The sequence below is a fragment of the Atta cephalotes genome (assembly GCF_000143395.1).
Source record: "Atta cephalotes unplaced genomic scaffold scaffold00041, whole genome shotgun sequence".
Lineage (NCBI taxonomy): Eukaryota > Metazoa > Arthropoda > Insecta > Hymenoptera > Formicidae > Atta > Atta cephalotes.
Window position 1 is genome coordinate 1,367,103 of NW_012130105.1, and position 16,024 is coordinate 1,383,126.

A 16,024-nucleotide genomic window follows, 5' to 3' on the forward strand; every position below is an offset into this window, starting at 1 on the left:
ATAATTAGAAATAGACTGACTAATGTAAAATCAATTCGTAAAATTGTTTCCCCTTATTTTAATTTCTTAATCTTTTTTTCAGAGAAGATTTTTTAAATTAAGAAAATAAATAAGAAAAAAATTTTTTAATGAAAAATATTATATAAATATTATTATACAATAAATATATCGTTATTTACATTTTTTTCAGTAGTATCAGAATTTAAAAGAAAACTTAGGTCAATTTTTCTGAGATTAGAATCGCATATTTCCAGAATATTAAAACTTTAATTAAATTTATTGTTAAAATTTTAAAAATTCTCATGAACATAGTGAAGCAAAGTAATATGTATCAAAATTCTAATAAATTTTATGGAATTGACAGGCTCATATAGAGATAAGCGCACAGTGTAAAATTTATTTTATTAATTGGTAAAAAAATTGAGCAATCGTCTTATAGTCATTGTAAGACGTAAGATATTTTTTACATTTCATAATTTTGAAAGTACTTACAGTCTTGAGAATAATATGATTTATTTTACTGTAAGATTGATTGAATTTACAGTAATTATAATGTACTATCTTACACCCCTTCGGTATTTTTACTTTTAGAGATAAATAAATTTTATCATAAATTCATCAAAAATAGTCCAGAATATTTTTACCAGTCTTGTAAGGAAAAAATTACTCAACCATTTTTTTTTTTTCGTATAGCAAGTTTCATCGACATTGGCGCCAGACCACTTTTCCACGCGCCACCCTGTACATTACGCGTGCGTAGTATGAGCGTAACGATCCCTTGTAAGAGCGAGAGAGAAAAGAGGACACACAGAAAACGAAAGGAAGAAAGAGAAAAGGGAGAAGAAAGAGGGGTGAACGTCTCGCTCGCCGAGGGGTGTCGCGGGGCAACAGATGTCCTTCCGCATGACGCACGCGGGGTGGTCGTCCCTCGCGGAGAGGTAGTCTCGCGTCTGGTGGTCTCTGCGTGCGTCACGTCGCGAAACTGCGGAGTGTGTGACTGCGTCCTCGCGAAGGATCAACCGGGCAAAGGATCTCATTAGACGGAACAGGTAAGAGTGACTTATGATCATTAATCCACTTTGATGAATTCTATGCATCCGCTCTATCCAACCCTGTGTGGTAAACGAATTGCTTAGCACAGTTTCGCGTTCCTTCTGTTGGAAATGTCAAAAATTCTTACGCCGCAAACGAGTGCGATCGAAAAGATATCGAGTGGTTATTCTCACCCTGAGATATATTTAGCTCTCGATATATAGCTTGATTTATTCGCCGGACGTGGTCGAACGATTCGCCGATACGCAAGCCGTTTCGTTTTCGAAGCCAATGTTGTGTCTTATATATAAAGTAAAATCGAATTGAAAGACGCTCGTGTGAAAGGAATGATTTTGCGAAAGTATCTAAAAATTTTATTATTATACTTATATAGATTTAAAAATAATTTTGTTAGTTATTAAGATAATTCCTATACATAGCAAAAATATCTTGAATATTTAATCATACGGTATCTTATATAGACATTATATCTTTAAATTGTCCTTATGATATAATTTAAACATTTCTGCTCTATGGAGTTACGTAAGACGTTCAAATTGATTGCTAGAATGTCAAAACATTTTTTATTAGCTACGTTTAGTAGAGAAAGTAGCTTTACAATTGTTGTAAAATTCTTTAACATGATTTGTCCTGCTCTTAGTTCCTCACTAAATTTAAATGTATAAATCAATCGTGTTAAAGAATTTCATAACAGTTGGAAAGCTGCTTTCTCTGCTGAACGCGGCCATTACTCATCATGCTTGAGATTCTTACGTAATTATTGTGATAGTTCAATGAAATTATTTTCAGATTAGACTGAACTTTTAGATATATTTCAGCAAAATCGTTCTTCCATATGGCAATCGCGCAGTAGATGTATCTTGATAACGTCGTTGTTTTAAAATCTATTTTAAAATCTTTAAAGTATCCCTTCACATTCACTTCCTCGTTGATCCGTAAATAATTATCGGAAGTTCTTTCAGCCGTTCGTCTGCGAAATGTATGCGTGAAATGTCGCTGGACGTGCGCCGCGCGGCTTTCTCCCGACGAAGGGCATTCTCTGGTTAACGCGCGATGTGTGAGGTATCTAAGAGCCAACGCAGGACGTTCCGGGACCAGGACCCACCGCGAATATGCAACAAGAGTGCAGAAAACCTGCTGCGAGACGAGCTCGAGTTCTCACGTTCGACCCCGAGCTCGCCGACGACTCTCCAGCGCGCCGTCAGCCTCGAGAAGTGCTTCAGTGAGCCTGAGTTCTTCCAGAAGCAGCGCGAGCTGCTCTCGAAACATGAGCAGCGGTCGAAGGATGGCAACAGTGAGGAAAGCGTCATCCCTGGCTCCGCATGTGTGGACGACGATTCCAGGAGTACGGCCGCGAGCATCGAGGATCTCCCGAAGGAATTCTCCGCCAAAGTGCCTTCCCCTTGCGAGCAGGCGAGCGAGGTATGTGCGAACAATCATGCCAAAGAAGAGTCTTTAGGAAGACAAATCAATCTTCTCGTTACAATTTTCTCGTCAATGTTTTCATCATTTTTTCGCGAAGTCGACTCTGCAAGAAGATTGTAAATCAATCACACTGAGACCCAATTTTTCATTATCTGATTAACTTGTGGTTAAGCTGATGTTTCACTCAATGGGCTTCATCTGTAACATAGATGAAGCCCATTGAGTAAAACATCAAATTAAGTCTAACCACAAGTCAACCAGAAAAAATTAAAAACTGGGTATGAGAGAGAAGGTATTTATGACTGTGATTGCATGATAAAATAATTGTGGTTATGAGCTCCATTTTTGCAGTTATTACTGCTATAATGTTAGTAATAATAATTATATTTTTAGAGTTCTATATAAAAAATATATATATATAGTGTTGCAGGATTTTTCTCGCGCAAGTCTTGTATTTTAAATATTTATGTTAATAATATAAAATAATAAAACGTAGACGCGTTTTGGCCAAAATCAGGTCATCTTCAAGATGTCAAAGCAATAAAATATAGATGTATAATTAACAAATTATTAATAAGTGTCAGAATAATAAAAATGTCATAAACGAAATTGACAAATGATTATATTGCATAATTATTTGACATGCAATTATAATCACAAATCCCTAACATTTTGCTCTCTACTGTTAAGTTGAGTTTACAAAAAGAGTTGGTTTAGCTTCTAAGAAGCAGAATTAATGAATTGCATCAACTGATTCCATTCGTCCTGTTGATTATTCTCATTTAGAGACATTTGAACTTAAATTTTGAAAGTTTTTAAAAAAGTACGAAGATGGAAGACATGATTTTTCATAATTGCTCTACAATACAAATTGTTAGAGACAAAATAAATTTATATCGCTTATTGGAATTATCAGAGTAATCGTTAGAATTATTGTAATCAGATCGTATATGTTATATTTAAGCACTTGCAGCTTCTTTTTAGAAATATCAGGTCATTCGAGTAAGAAACAATGTGGAACATCGATTGATTCACGTTTCTTCTTGATTTAATTATCAACATCGACAAGATCCTCGTAAAATAACTAGAAATAAGCTAAATATATCCCGCATCTATTCAAGGATACGCAGCCAATATTTTATTTCTACATATATCTTGAGAGTCATCTTTTTTTATCGAGAATTCGAAATCAAACATTATTTCTTTTTGTAATTTCTTCAGAACTCTTGCAATCAAATATCACTTCAATACTTTTACACGACTTATGACGCATTTCCTAAGCATCGATAATCAATACTTTTTATGGCTTATTTAACTCGTTTTTCTGCGGAGAAATTAAGTTATCGATTAGCAATGATATAACACCCAGAACGTGACTGCCGCATGTTGCACGTGTGACAATAAAAATCTCAGATAAAGCGGTCGATTGCGAACGTGACTCACCGATGTTTTTCGCTTTGAAAACTGGAAAGAGTTGCGTCGAATTTTCCAGCGAAGAAACGTGTTTTTTATGGAATAAAAAAATCTTACTTGATTTAGCGTGACGGAGAGACGTGTTTCGGACCCAGTGGCTGACGTTGCCACCGACCTGGTGTCCGATCCGGTCGCAACGGTATATCTCTCAGCTGACTTCTTCTTGTTCTTTTTTATTGGTACTCGGTCTTCAAAACGAGTTCTATTCGATCAATGACAATAGTGAGATTAAGTGAAAACAAAATAGTGTTAGATAAAATACAAATGCATTAGCTTGAGCCAAAATGATCCTTCGATTAATTTTCATCACTTTGCAAGTACGCAGAAATTATTAAGTAATTCTTACCTATAGTTTTAATGTCTTTAAGAAATATTTGTAAGATTATATTTAAAAAATTATATATAAATATAATAACTATTTATTTAGTGCTCCTAGTATTTCAAAGGAAAAAAAATGCATATACTGCTAAATTCAGATAATGCTAAATTATATTTTTAATCATTTCTATTAATCGCCATTATTTAATACGGTGTTAATTTAATTAAAATAATGTAATTAAATTAAAAAAACGATATAACTCAAGAAAATATATTATAAATTTGACTCAAATCTAATTTATTACTCAAATCTAATTTAAACTACTCTTTGAAGTGGAACCTCATCCTAAAAAGTATAAAAATTGAGTCAATCTTGAAAAAGTGTGAGGTTCATTCTAAAAGTTTTAGAGAATGCACATACGTTAGATAAACATTGTTTACTTTAAAATTAATTACAGAAATGGATTTATTTACATTTTGATATACATGGAAGTTAAAAATAACAAAATATTATTTTAAATTAAGAAAGGATTATTCGATATTTAACTTTGATGTTTAACAGTATAAGATACGAATAATCTAACACTCTCGTGCGTACCTACTAAGGATTAAAGATAATGCACTACTTGAATCGAAGCAAGAAGGCACTTCCGCCCTGATCAAGTCGTTCGAATTTATCTCTTGGTCGACGTGTACAGGTGCACTATCGACCTACGCGAGAACATCGTCGACCCGAAGTATCGGAGGAAGCGTCATACGCCTCGCCGAAGAAACAGCAAACTCGCTCGCACGGAATCGCTGGTCTTCGCTTTTGTCGGTAAAATCTCGTGTCACGGTTTTTTTTTCGAGACTGACGTAATGATCGAAGCTATGGGCGCGAGATTTGTTTCCCCAGACAATTAGGAATTCCACCTTTCATTTATCAGGAATAATGTGGAGATTATTGTGCAAGAAATGTTGTATATCATTCTTCATTTATATCATACAGAACTCGGAGTATTATAAAGTATAAAGTGAAATCGAATGAAGTAATTCTTTTCATTTAATTTTTAGTAAATTTTATATCAGTTCGAAAAAATAAAGCATAAAGATATATACTCCCCTAATTAGAAGAGATTTATATACTTAAAAAATTATATCATAGATATTCATTTATGATATGTTGTGCTAATTAGCATTCGTGAAATTTTCATTAAATTTGTATGGTGTTAAAACATACTTATTTTTTATTCATATCATACAGATCTCTCGTTGGTAATAAAATTTATTATTATAAAAGTCTGCGTAATAACATTTACTTTTTAATAAACTTTAATAGAATGCCAGACAAAACATAGAGATATTTCAGGTATGAAAGATATAAGTTATAAAAAAAAAGAATAAATGTTAAAAAGGGGATAATGAAAAAGTTCTTAACAAACAATGAAATCTAATATATTATTTTGATTGTGCAAGCTTTATTCGTATTACGTTTTACTTTCTTTATGATTATGAAATCTATTTATTTAAGATAAACATGGAAATTAAAATTCGTTCCTAAAATTTACATATTTAAAAATTCATATATTGTAAATATTCGTGTATGATGTATCGTGCTAATTAGTCATGAAATTAAAATTCATTATTATGTATAATTTATATATTTCAAAATTTAAATATTACTATATAAATATTTATCTGTGGCATATATGTCATGCTAATTAGCGTTTGTGGAATGTTCATCAAATTTATGAACTGCTAGAACATACTTATTTTTCATTCAGCATATTATGCAGTTCTCTCATCAGTAATGCGACTTGCTAGAGTCTACGTAATAACTTGTTCCTTTATTTATACTGATGGGGTGCATTATACATGCACGGTAATAAAATTGCGTAAATAGATTTGAAACCGGCATTTATGCCACTTGATACGCATATGCCTGCTATCCTTGAGAGACTTAAGAAACTCTGTATCATTTTATGGCTCCGTCACTTTCTAGACTCTCATCATTTTTATCATATAACTCGTCTATACGAGTCGATTCGCCCAGTTTTAGCAACTGGATACATTCTTCATCAGATAAGTTTATAAAATTATGCATATGAAATTAAACGACGTACTTATTCACTAATGTGAAGGATTTTACGACTTAAGCAATATCGTAACATATAAAGATGTAAACAAACTTATTTTCTGTTAGAGTTAGAAGAAAAAATAAATTTACATAGATAGCATAATTTATAATACATCATGACGATAAATTAAAACTATATTATTAATTAAATATATACTAGATATAATGTATCTATCTAGATATAATATATCTGTCATATAAATATATAATATAGATTATTGAAAAATATATTCACAATAAATAGAGAACGTCAGAAATTCAAGAGTATATTTATGGAGATTCCCAACAACAATATAACTATAATATAACATGTGTGTTATATTACAGTTATATTGTTGAGTAGGAAATTACAACTAACAGGTACGTTACATGTAACTTGTGTTCACTAAGAAGATTTAAAATTTCAAAAATTGACTAGTGTTTAATTGTTTTTATAACGCGAACGATTATGAACTTTTTTTATTTTTAAGGATGTTACAACATTCTAAAATAAGAAAATCTATTGAGAGTCATTTCCAAGTCAATAATATCGACATCCTAATGTAATAAAAGACAAACAGTATCACGATTTTATCCATAGACTTTTATATATATTATATCATTTTCTCTTGGCTGCAATATCGTCCATCAGTGCAACACTCAGACAGTTGTCCTCAGACAGTAGCGTGTTTCCTTGGCTGGTAGGCGAACTCATTCAGTGTAACGTGTTTCCGTGGCTATAGTGTAGTGCAAATTTTATGCACGAAATGGGATTTTGCTACATGATCTCAAAGAGACGGTATAGAGCCAGTGTGACATTAAAAATTTGAAAATGGTCAAATCGACAGCAAAATTAAACATGATAGCATGAAGTAGTGTATATCATGGTATACACTATGGACAAAATCGTGATACTTTGCCTTTTATTACATTAGGATGTCGATTATTGGAAATGACTCTCAATAGATTTTCTTATTTTAGAATGTTGTAATTGACATCCTTAAAAATTAAAAAAAGTCATAATCATTCGCGGCCTTATAAAAAATAATTAAACATTAGTCGATTTTTGAAATAATTTTAAACCTTCCTAGTGAACACAAGTTATAGTACATAGTTATAGTACATGTAACGTACCTGTTAGTTATAATTTTCTACTCAACAATATAACTGTAATATAACATGGTGTAGTGCACTTGTGTAGTGCAGCACTGATGCAACACTTACACGCAACTGGTGTAGTGCGAGGTTACACTCAGTGTATCCCAAGAGAAAACGCTATTAGACTATAGTGCGATCACAATTGAAGAAATAAGGAATTAAGAATAAGGAATAATGATTCCAATCTATCAGAAAGCGTATTTTATTCCGATATCTGATAAATTGAAATTTTTATTATTTATTCCTAATTCCTTATTCCTTCTATGTGGCTTGTGACTGTATCTTAATTCGTTTGAAAAAGTAATCTCTAATTTCGTTATACGCATTTTACGCATGCATCAAAAGATCGTATCATGTGTTCACGTGATGTACATTTGCACATGTAAACTCATCAATACACAAATTGTTATGAAATTATTATTAAAAACGTTTTCAGAGTGCTTAAAGTAACAAATAATAATAAGATTACACAGAAAGCAACAGGATTTTTCGAGCCACGATGATTATTATAATGAGAATCAAAGAAATTAGAATTTGACTTGACTGGCGTTTCACGTTAATTTCTAAGTTTGTATGGATCCTTAATCGGATTTAATAACATCTGTAGTTAAAAATTGACTAATAACACACAGTTATTCCATATTCTTCAGAGGAACCACTTGGGGGAATTGACGTTTTACAACTACTAGTTATTAATAAACCTCATTAAGAGTATCCGTATAAATGAATTTAGTCACTTGACCATTATTAAATAATACCTCATTGGATTCTGTGATAACAGGATGACCATCTTACAATTCTATTTAATTTTAATTCGTGACGAGACAATTCAGCAAGTTACATATACGAGAATCTCTACAATTTGTAATTTTACATTTTCTTGAATACTATTCCATATTTGATTATTTTATCCCTTTGATAAAGGAAGACCAGAAAGAATTGATCAAAACGTTGCATATAATTTATAAACAATAAATTTTGCACACTAATAATTGTGTGAGCACAATTAAAAAGCTCTCAATGGCTTTTTAATTCCTTTCCTAATTTTATAAGAAAGTGAATGGGATCTCATTTTTTTACACTTCTATTATATATGTCAAAATTATTTTATTAAATTCAAATATCTTTACCTTTTTTCTTGAATTTCCTCTTCTAAAAAAATATATAATTTTTCAAATGCTGATGATTTTTACACTATACTAAAGAGGTTATATTTGAACACGTGTGTTATACCCAGCTGATATAGCCATATTATATCCCTTCTTCTATTCGTACAATTTTTGACGCATGCGCAGAATCATTATACAATTTCAAAATCTACTTTACCATGACTTGTACTAAAAAGTTAGAGTGCTATTTCATTTGTACGTTTTTAATTGCAGTCGAAGTCTCACTACAAATGCTTCGAAGCGTTTGGACCAATTAGAAAAAAGAATTTTATAAATATATTTGACCAATCAAAAATTGCTTTAAACCATTTGTAGTATCGCGTTGACCTTTATCGTACTTTGTCAAATGTGTATAAAACAGAAAGATTCTCTAGCTAATCAACAGGCTTGAAAAATTTGTCGTGTGAAAAATGCATAAATGAAATATCACTCTAAAGCCAATATTATATGCGTTTTTTTGGCTATAAGATAGAGAGATCCAAGGAACTCTTTGTACACATTTATCATACGATAAAAACGTATAAATGAAATAGCACCCATAGGATGGGATTTTATTTGTGCGTTTTTGTCGTATGACAAATGTGTGCAGGACAAAGAGATCCTCTTTCTATCCTATAGCCAATCAAAAGGCTTGAAAAATTTATTGTACAAAAATATTCAAAAATCCCACTCTTAGCAATTTAGTAGCCATATATAGAAAAAAGTAATTTGACTACGATTCTAATCGAATTTTGAAAAATCTCAGGAATATTTCTCTCTTATTAAGCTTCCCTCTATTAATTGTACATGAAAAATTAAAATAAAAAAATTAAACAAAATGGTATCCAAAAAACAAAAAGTTTTGAAAACAGTTTAGATGCCTTTTGATTAATTTTATTTTTATTTTTAATTTTTTCATTAAACGCAAGCCAATTAAAAAAATTTCAATCTTTCTTAAAAGTTCCTTTAAAAATACTACAAAATACTAAATGTATAAACATACATATTTATTTACGACTAAAATTAACACATGCTAAGATATTACACAAATAATACTTTCCAGTATAAAGTACAAGGAAAATTTAATACAAGAAAGAAATTTCCCTATTTTTTTCTCCGGCGTTAACTCTTTTCACAGCTTATTGTTAGAGAAAGAGATATTACAAAAATCTTGCTACATATATATAAGCGCGCGTGTATGTGTGCAGTTTTACAAATTATTTAGAAATCATGAGCGATTTTCCGCTTTTAAGTCCGTTGATGCACCGAGAAATTTTGCCATCGGATTTTACTTTGAAGAAACATCTCGAGTGAGAACGTGGACGGCTGCAGATGACAGATGCGTCATTTCTAAAATTCTCAGAACCGCATTAGTGACGGTAGGCGAGGTGATTGCGAGACCTGTGGGGCTCAGGGATGAATTAAGTTTCAAGCCTGGAGGGAGGATGCAATCTCTGTAGCAGGTTCTTTTTCAAACGCTTACCTTTTTGCAGATTTTGAATTAAGGGATAAATCACACAGTTGCACATGCGATATGACGTTTTTTTCTATATTATAAATAAAGCTGCAGTTTTAAGTGCTTGTGATTTTAAAGATTTTTGTATATTTAAAAAATTTATACAAAAAAAGAAGAATTTATTTTTAAATATTATTTCCCTCTTTCTCTCTCTTTACATTCTTCTCTTACACCTGCTATTATTTTTCGGGCATTTCTGATATTTCCTCTTTCCTACAGGTTTTAAGAACTTTGCGTGTTTAAGATAATGAAGCAAATGTTTCTTGTTTCCCATTAATCAAATCGTTAAACCAAACATCTGTTCTGTTGTTTCCGTAATTATTCGATAATTTGCAGAATTTATTCATCGTGCTTTGGCGTTTTAGTGCGTATGCAAATTTTTCAAAAATTTCAGGACGTAGCAGCGAGCGATGCAAAGAGATAAGAACTTGAATCCGATAAAAAATTATGATATATATATATCGCAATTTTCCGTGATATCATAAGAAGATAAATTCGCATAATGTTTGCGCGAATGAAACGAATTGAGATTTAGCTGGAAATTTGCTCGAAATACACCGGTTATATGGTGCAACGGAGGTCGATGACCGGCAGCAAGTAGCGTTACGATATTGACGAGGAAGCCGCTATTTCGGGGGACGACGATTAATTGCCAAGGTGAGGAGAGGCGGCTTGAAAACAGCGCTGATAAATATTCAATAATCGATTCTTGACGAAATTATCATCGTGCTGAGATTGCTTGCTGATAATCCGTCTGCTTAATCGAGAGTTAGAGGACGACAAAAAGAGTCTGATGAGCGTTTGTTTCAAATTTATGATCAATCATTTTGCATAAATTTCTGTAATTCCTGAAATTATAGTCGATTTTCTTCAAGAGGAAGAAAGTCGACCTCTTCAACAAATTTTATTTTTGTTTCCCATCTATCTGTTTTATAATTTAATAAATATTCTTAATTATGTATTCTCATTAAATTGCTAGATGCAAAAATTCAAATGTAGATATTGATTGATGAAGAAATGTAAATATTATTTGCTAGAACAATAAATTAAAAATTGTCAATTGTTTGGAATTGCTTACATAAAAAGAAAGAACATAAGAAACAAAGGAAATAAAAAAAAACAAAAGAAAAAACCTATTTTTATTCTTTTATAATCAGTTATTTCATTGAATTATATTTCCAAATTAATATTACAAAATTTTAGTAATTCAGAATATTCAAATTTATTTTCTAGACTAGATAACTTTGTTTTTTTAATTGTGTCGGTATTGTGTCATTATAGCACAAATAAGCGATATAAAATTTTAATTTTAAATTGTGGTCTCCATATCTTAGACAATATCTGCCGTTATACAATCATATCGTATCATGTTTTATGCAATAACATATATACGTTACGTATTATATGTTATTGCATAAAACATGATACGAGGCGTCAAGGTACACATTGCATTCGCAAAGCGTCGATCCAGAGCACCGACCAACCAGATGCAGGCTGCATCCCCACGTTGCATCTCCTGTTGGTGGTTTCGGTATGAAAGCAGCCTGTTGAGGTCGGCGCGTGGTACAGTGCAGCGCGCGCGTAGTCTCGCCAGTTCGATGTTTACGCTCGTGCTTTAAACATTTTTCGCCTGTGCTCTGCTTCGGAAAGCCGCGATCTTGCATCCCGTCTGTGTAGTCTCGCACCGCTTCTTCTCCCTCTCGCGCAAAAAGTACAACAGCGTGACTTCACCCGTCCGCGAAGAGCACAGAACGTTTCGCAGCTTAGCGACGATACGTAACATCAGCAAGGCTTGTAAAATTAAGATTTTGGCTCGCAGTTTCGATTGACGATTCTTTATACGCTCTGCTGCTCACCAGAGACGCCGATTTCGAAGTTTCCGCAATTAAACCGTCTGCGAAGAGATTTAGATGGTCGAAAATAACAGTCGATGACAGAGGTAAAAGAAAATGTTTACAAAACGAGAAAGAGAGAGAGAGAGAGAGAGAGAGAGAGAGAGAGAGAGAGTATTTAATACCATACTAGACTAAGTAAAAAATTATAACAATATAAAATTTCAACAATTATAGTAAATAATTTTGTAATCCATTATTAAAAGTATTATATATTTATACACGTAAGTTATATACAATTTACAAATAAAATTTTAAATAAAATTTCAAATAAAATTACAAATAATATTATATAATTTTTCTTTGTGGTCAAACAATTTGAAAAATAAATTTTACAATTAAAGATAAGTTTATAGAAATATATTTACTTAATAATTCGTCAACAAGTTAGAATTTTTCTTAAGCTACATTATCGATATGTAGTAAAAATGAAAATATTATAATATGCGTTATATCATTATGTTATACATATATTAAAAAAAATTGTAAATTATTGTTATTATACAACTTTTAGTCTGATATAAGTACATATTCATGTAATTAGAAAAAACTAAAAGTATAAATTTTTTTAAAAATGCACAATATTAAATATTTCCACTATAAATTATATAATTTATATATATATTATTTATGTAATTTTTCATACTTTTTTATAGTATATATTTATACCGTAAATTCTGCGGTTTCAAGAGATTCGCGAATTAATATCTGACAAACGTCAATGATAAAACATTCGAGGATAAAGTGTGAAAAGACATTTCAATTAATATCTATGTATTGAAATTTTATTTAACATACTTTTTAGCGCGAGTAGAAAATTATTTCTCTTTACGCAATTAGTTCTCGTATATATGAAAAAATTGTATACGATAAATTGTATTACGATACAAATTTTAACTTTGACGTTTTCACTGCCACACGTTGCACATGCATGACGCAGATCGTTACGCGAATCATATGGTATCACATGTACATGACGCAGAAAGAAGCGAAAATATCAAAGAAATTGTCGATCTCACATTTCTCAAACATTGATAAGAAATTTACTTTAGCAAATGTTTTACAATTAGATGGCTGGTTATTAGAATTATAGAGATAATCTTTTTTTTTGTTTATCACGCTTATCTTGAATTAAATATGATTATTTGAAAGTTTGACGTAAGATCAAATAATGTCTAATCGTATTTTTAAGAATTATTTTTTAATTAAAATATTACACTGCTTTTCTGAAAATGTTTATCATGAGCCTGTTATTATTTCTTCTTGTTTGTCGAACGTTCAATTGTTGTTTCTCTGATAATTTTTCTTGCTTTTGTTGTTAGTTGAATTTTCAATTTGACCATCCACTACAATAAATTGATTTTTTTTTTTTGCGAAGCCACAAGGGGCAGTTCAATGCAAATATCGGCAAACTGCAACAAAGCAGCCGCAAATATCGGCAGGATTGCAGTCGAACTGTACCGCAATATTTTTTGAGCGCACCATCGATCATACATGAAGTAAGCATTTTCAATTTATATCGACTAAAAATCAAAGATAATTTGTGTGTATATGTGTATGTAAGAGATAAAAGAGACGAAGAAAAAGACAAAGATAACAGAGGGAAAGAGAGAGTACATTTTTAATTAGAAATATATTTTATATATCTGTAAATATCGATTGTTAAGCATTTCACGGTTTTACAACAAATTTATATCAGAATTTATATCTGAATTTGAAATATCAATTTTGACGCAAATATACACACTGAAAAAAATTTTTTGTTAAAAATGAATAAATCAATAAAATTTTTATTATTAGAATTCCGGTTTTCATATATCTGGTTGTCTCAACCAGAATTATAATAGATTTTATAAGAAAATCCAGAAATTTTTCTTAGTGCATATATATATTGATTGAAACAAGAAAGTAAAGATTAGAGTCCTGATTCTCGAAAAGTATCGCATAGAAAAAACTAAGGAAATCTATACATAACGTATAATATTGTAATATTGTAATATTTCCGTACATTTTTGTATACAATATTTTTCAAGAATTCAGGTCCAGGTCGATGAAATCGTGTCTGAGATAACTACAAAGGAATTCGAAGACTTCAAATGTTTATCTAGGTAGTTACGTAGCGGTCGAAAGATGATAGCAAATCCTCAACGATAATAAACTCAGGCGCCGCGCAGTATCGCGACCTTGGAATTTCGTCTTTTTTTCGCGCCGCCCACATCGCGACGCAGATTATGCGTGTAATGTATGACCGAGTGCAAATAAGCAAGCTCCGCGAATCGTCGGTGTGAAAAACGACGGGCGAAGCGTTCGTTGACGATTACGTAACGCAACGGGAAAACGACAATAAGAACAACGCCTTCCTTCGCGTTCCTTCGTGACATACCACGCCCGTCATATGTAAGTACATATGTATGTGCGTCGCGAAATGGAATCCTTCGCGGCCTTTGCGTATTTCGTCATCATCAGTTCGTGACTGTTTCTTGTAATTAATCGCGCTATTCTATCTATAATGGAAATATTAAAAATTACATTTTTACAAAAATTTATACCTTTACCTTTAATTGTATAAATATATTCATTAGATTAAAAATGACAATAATAATAATATATTTTACAGTTTTTATTATATAATGATGAACATGAACGATTTTGCTAAAGTATTTAAAAATTTAGATATAGATCTGAAAATAATTTTGTTGGACGATCAAAATTATGTAGAAATTTCAAGCATAAATTTTGATATTTTCGCAATCTAATTTAAGCGTCCTACATAATTCTTTTAATAATCCAATAAAATTATTTTAACAAATTTGTATCCAGCTTTAGATGTTTCAAATCAATCTTTCCGTACGATTTCGGAGATGTCTACATTTATAACAAATAAAATATTCAAGTTTATACAGGTAATGACTCTAATGTAATTCTAAATGATTCTAATTAACCGCTATGAATATGATTTTAATATTACAATATTACAAATTCAATATTGTTAAAATATAATTTCATTGTTTCAATATTACAAATATTAGGTATAATTATAATCCTAAAGTAGATTGATTTCAGTTGTAAAAAAATTACGATTTTAATTGAACACACAGCTTTAGAATGACGTTATTTGTTAGTGAAATTAAATTACTTTTATATCTCTTTTCGAATCTTTCGTAAAGAATAGGAACCGCATTTTAATATTTTATACTTTTAGAATCTTCCTACTGACAGCATAAAGTTTTTCATACCGCAGAGTTTGCTATGCTCGAATAATTAACGTGAGATAACGCTTATCAATAGCCATATGGTCTTTGTCCTTACATATGTTACAAAGTTTAGACAATCATTCAGTTAACGAAATCACTAATTAACATGAAATTAATTTACTATGAAATTAATTCGATATAATCTCATTTAAATATTCATTATCAAAATTTCAGTGAATAATGAAATACATTTATAGGAATTAGTTTAACTTAATAGCGAATATACAATAAGAACCATTTGAAGAATTTTGATTAAAATAATACTGTAATTTTTGTTCACGTACAAATATTTTATAGAAAGATCATTCGATTTTGGAATTAAAATAATAAAGACAACAGACTTTGATTACTTAATTGTTTGATCATTTTATATTGTTATGTAAATATTAAAGGAGCAATGGTCCTTTAAATAACTTTAAATATTAAATAACTATTGGTACAATTTAATTTTCACGTGCGTCAAAATGTAAATCAGTTCATTACTGTGAGTGATTTAATTTCAAAATAAACAGCGCACACACACACACACACACACACACACACACACACACACACACACACACACACACACACACACACACACACACACACACACTACTATTATTTATATATATATTAGTTATAATAATAATAATAATATATAATATATATATATATATATATATAATAATATATATAATATATATATTATA

General features: G+C 30.9%; 1 protein-coding gene across 1 annotated transcript in view; it reads left to right on the forward strand.

The window, feature by feature from the left end:
• The first annotated feature begins 2,106 nt into the window (after positions 1–2,106).
• The window catches only part of LOC105622184, a 53,034-nt gene continuing 39,116 nt past the window's right edge, over positions 2,107–16,024 (forward strand). Inside the window, exon 1 of the mRNA XM_012203614.1 lies at positions 2,107–2,475. Within this exon, the coding sequence (XP_012059004.1) occupies positions 2,107–2,475 (369 nt within the window). The remainder of the gene's footprint in view (positions 2,476–16,024) is intronic.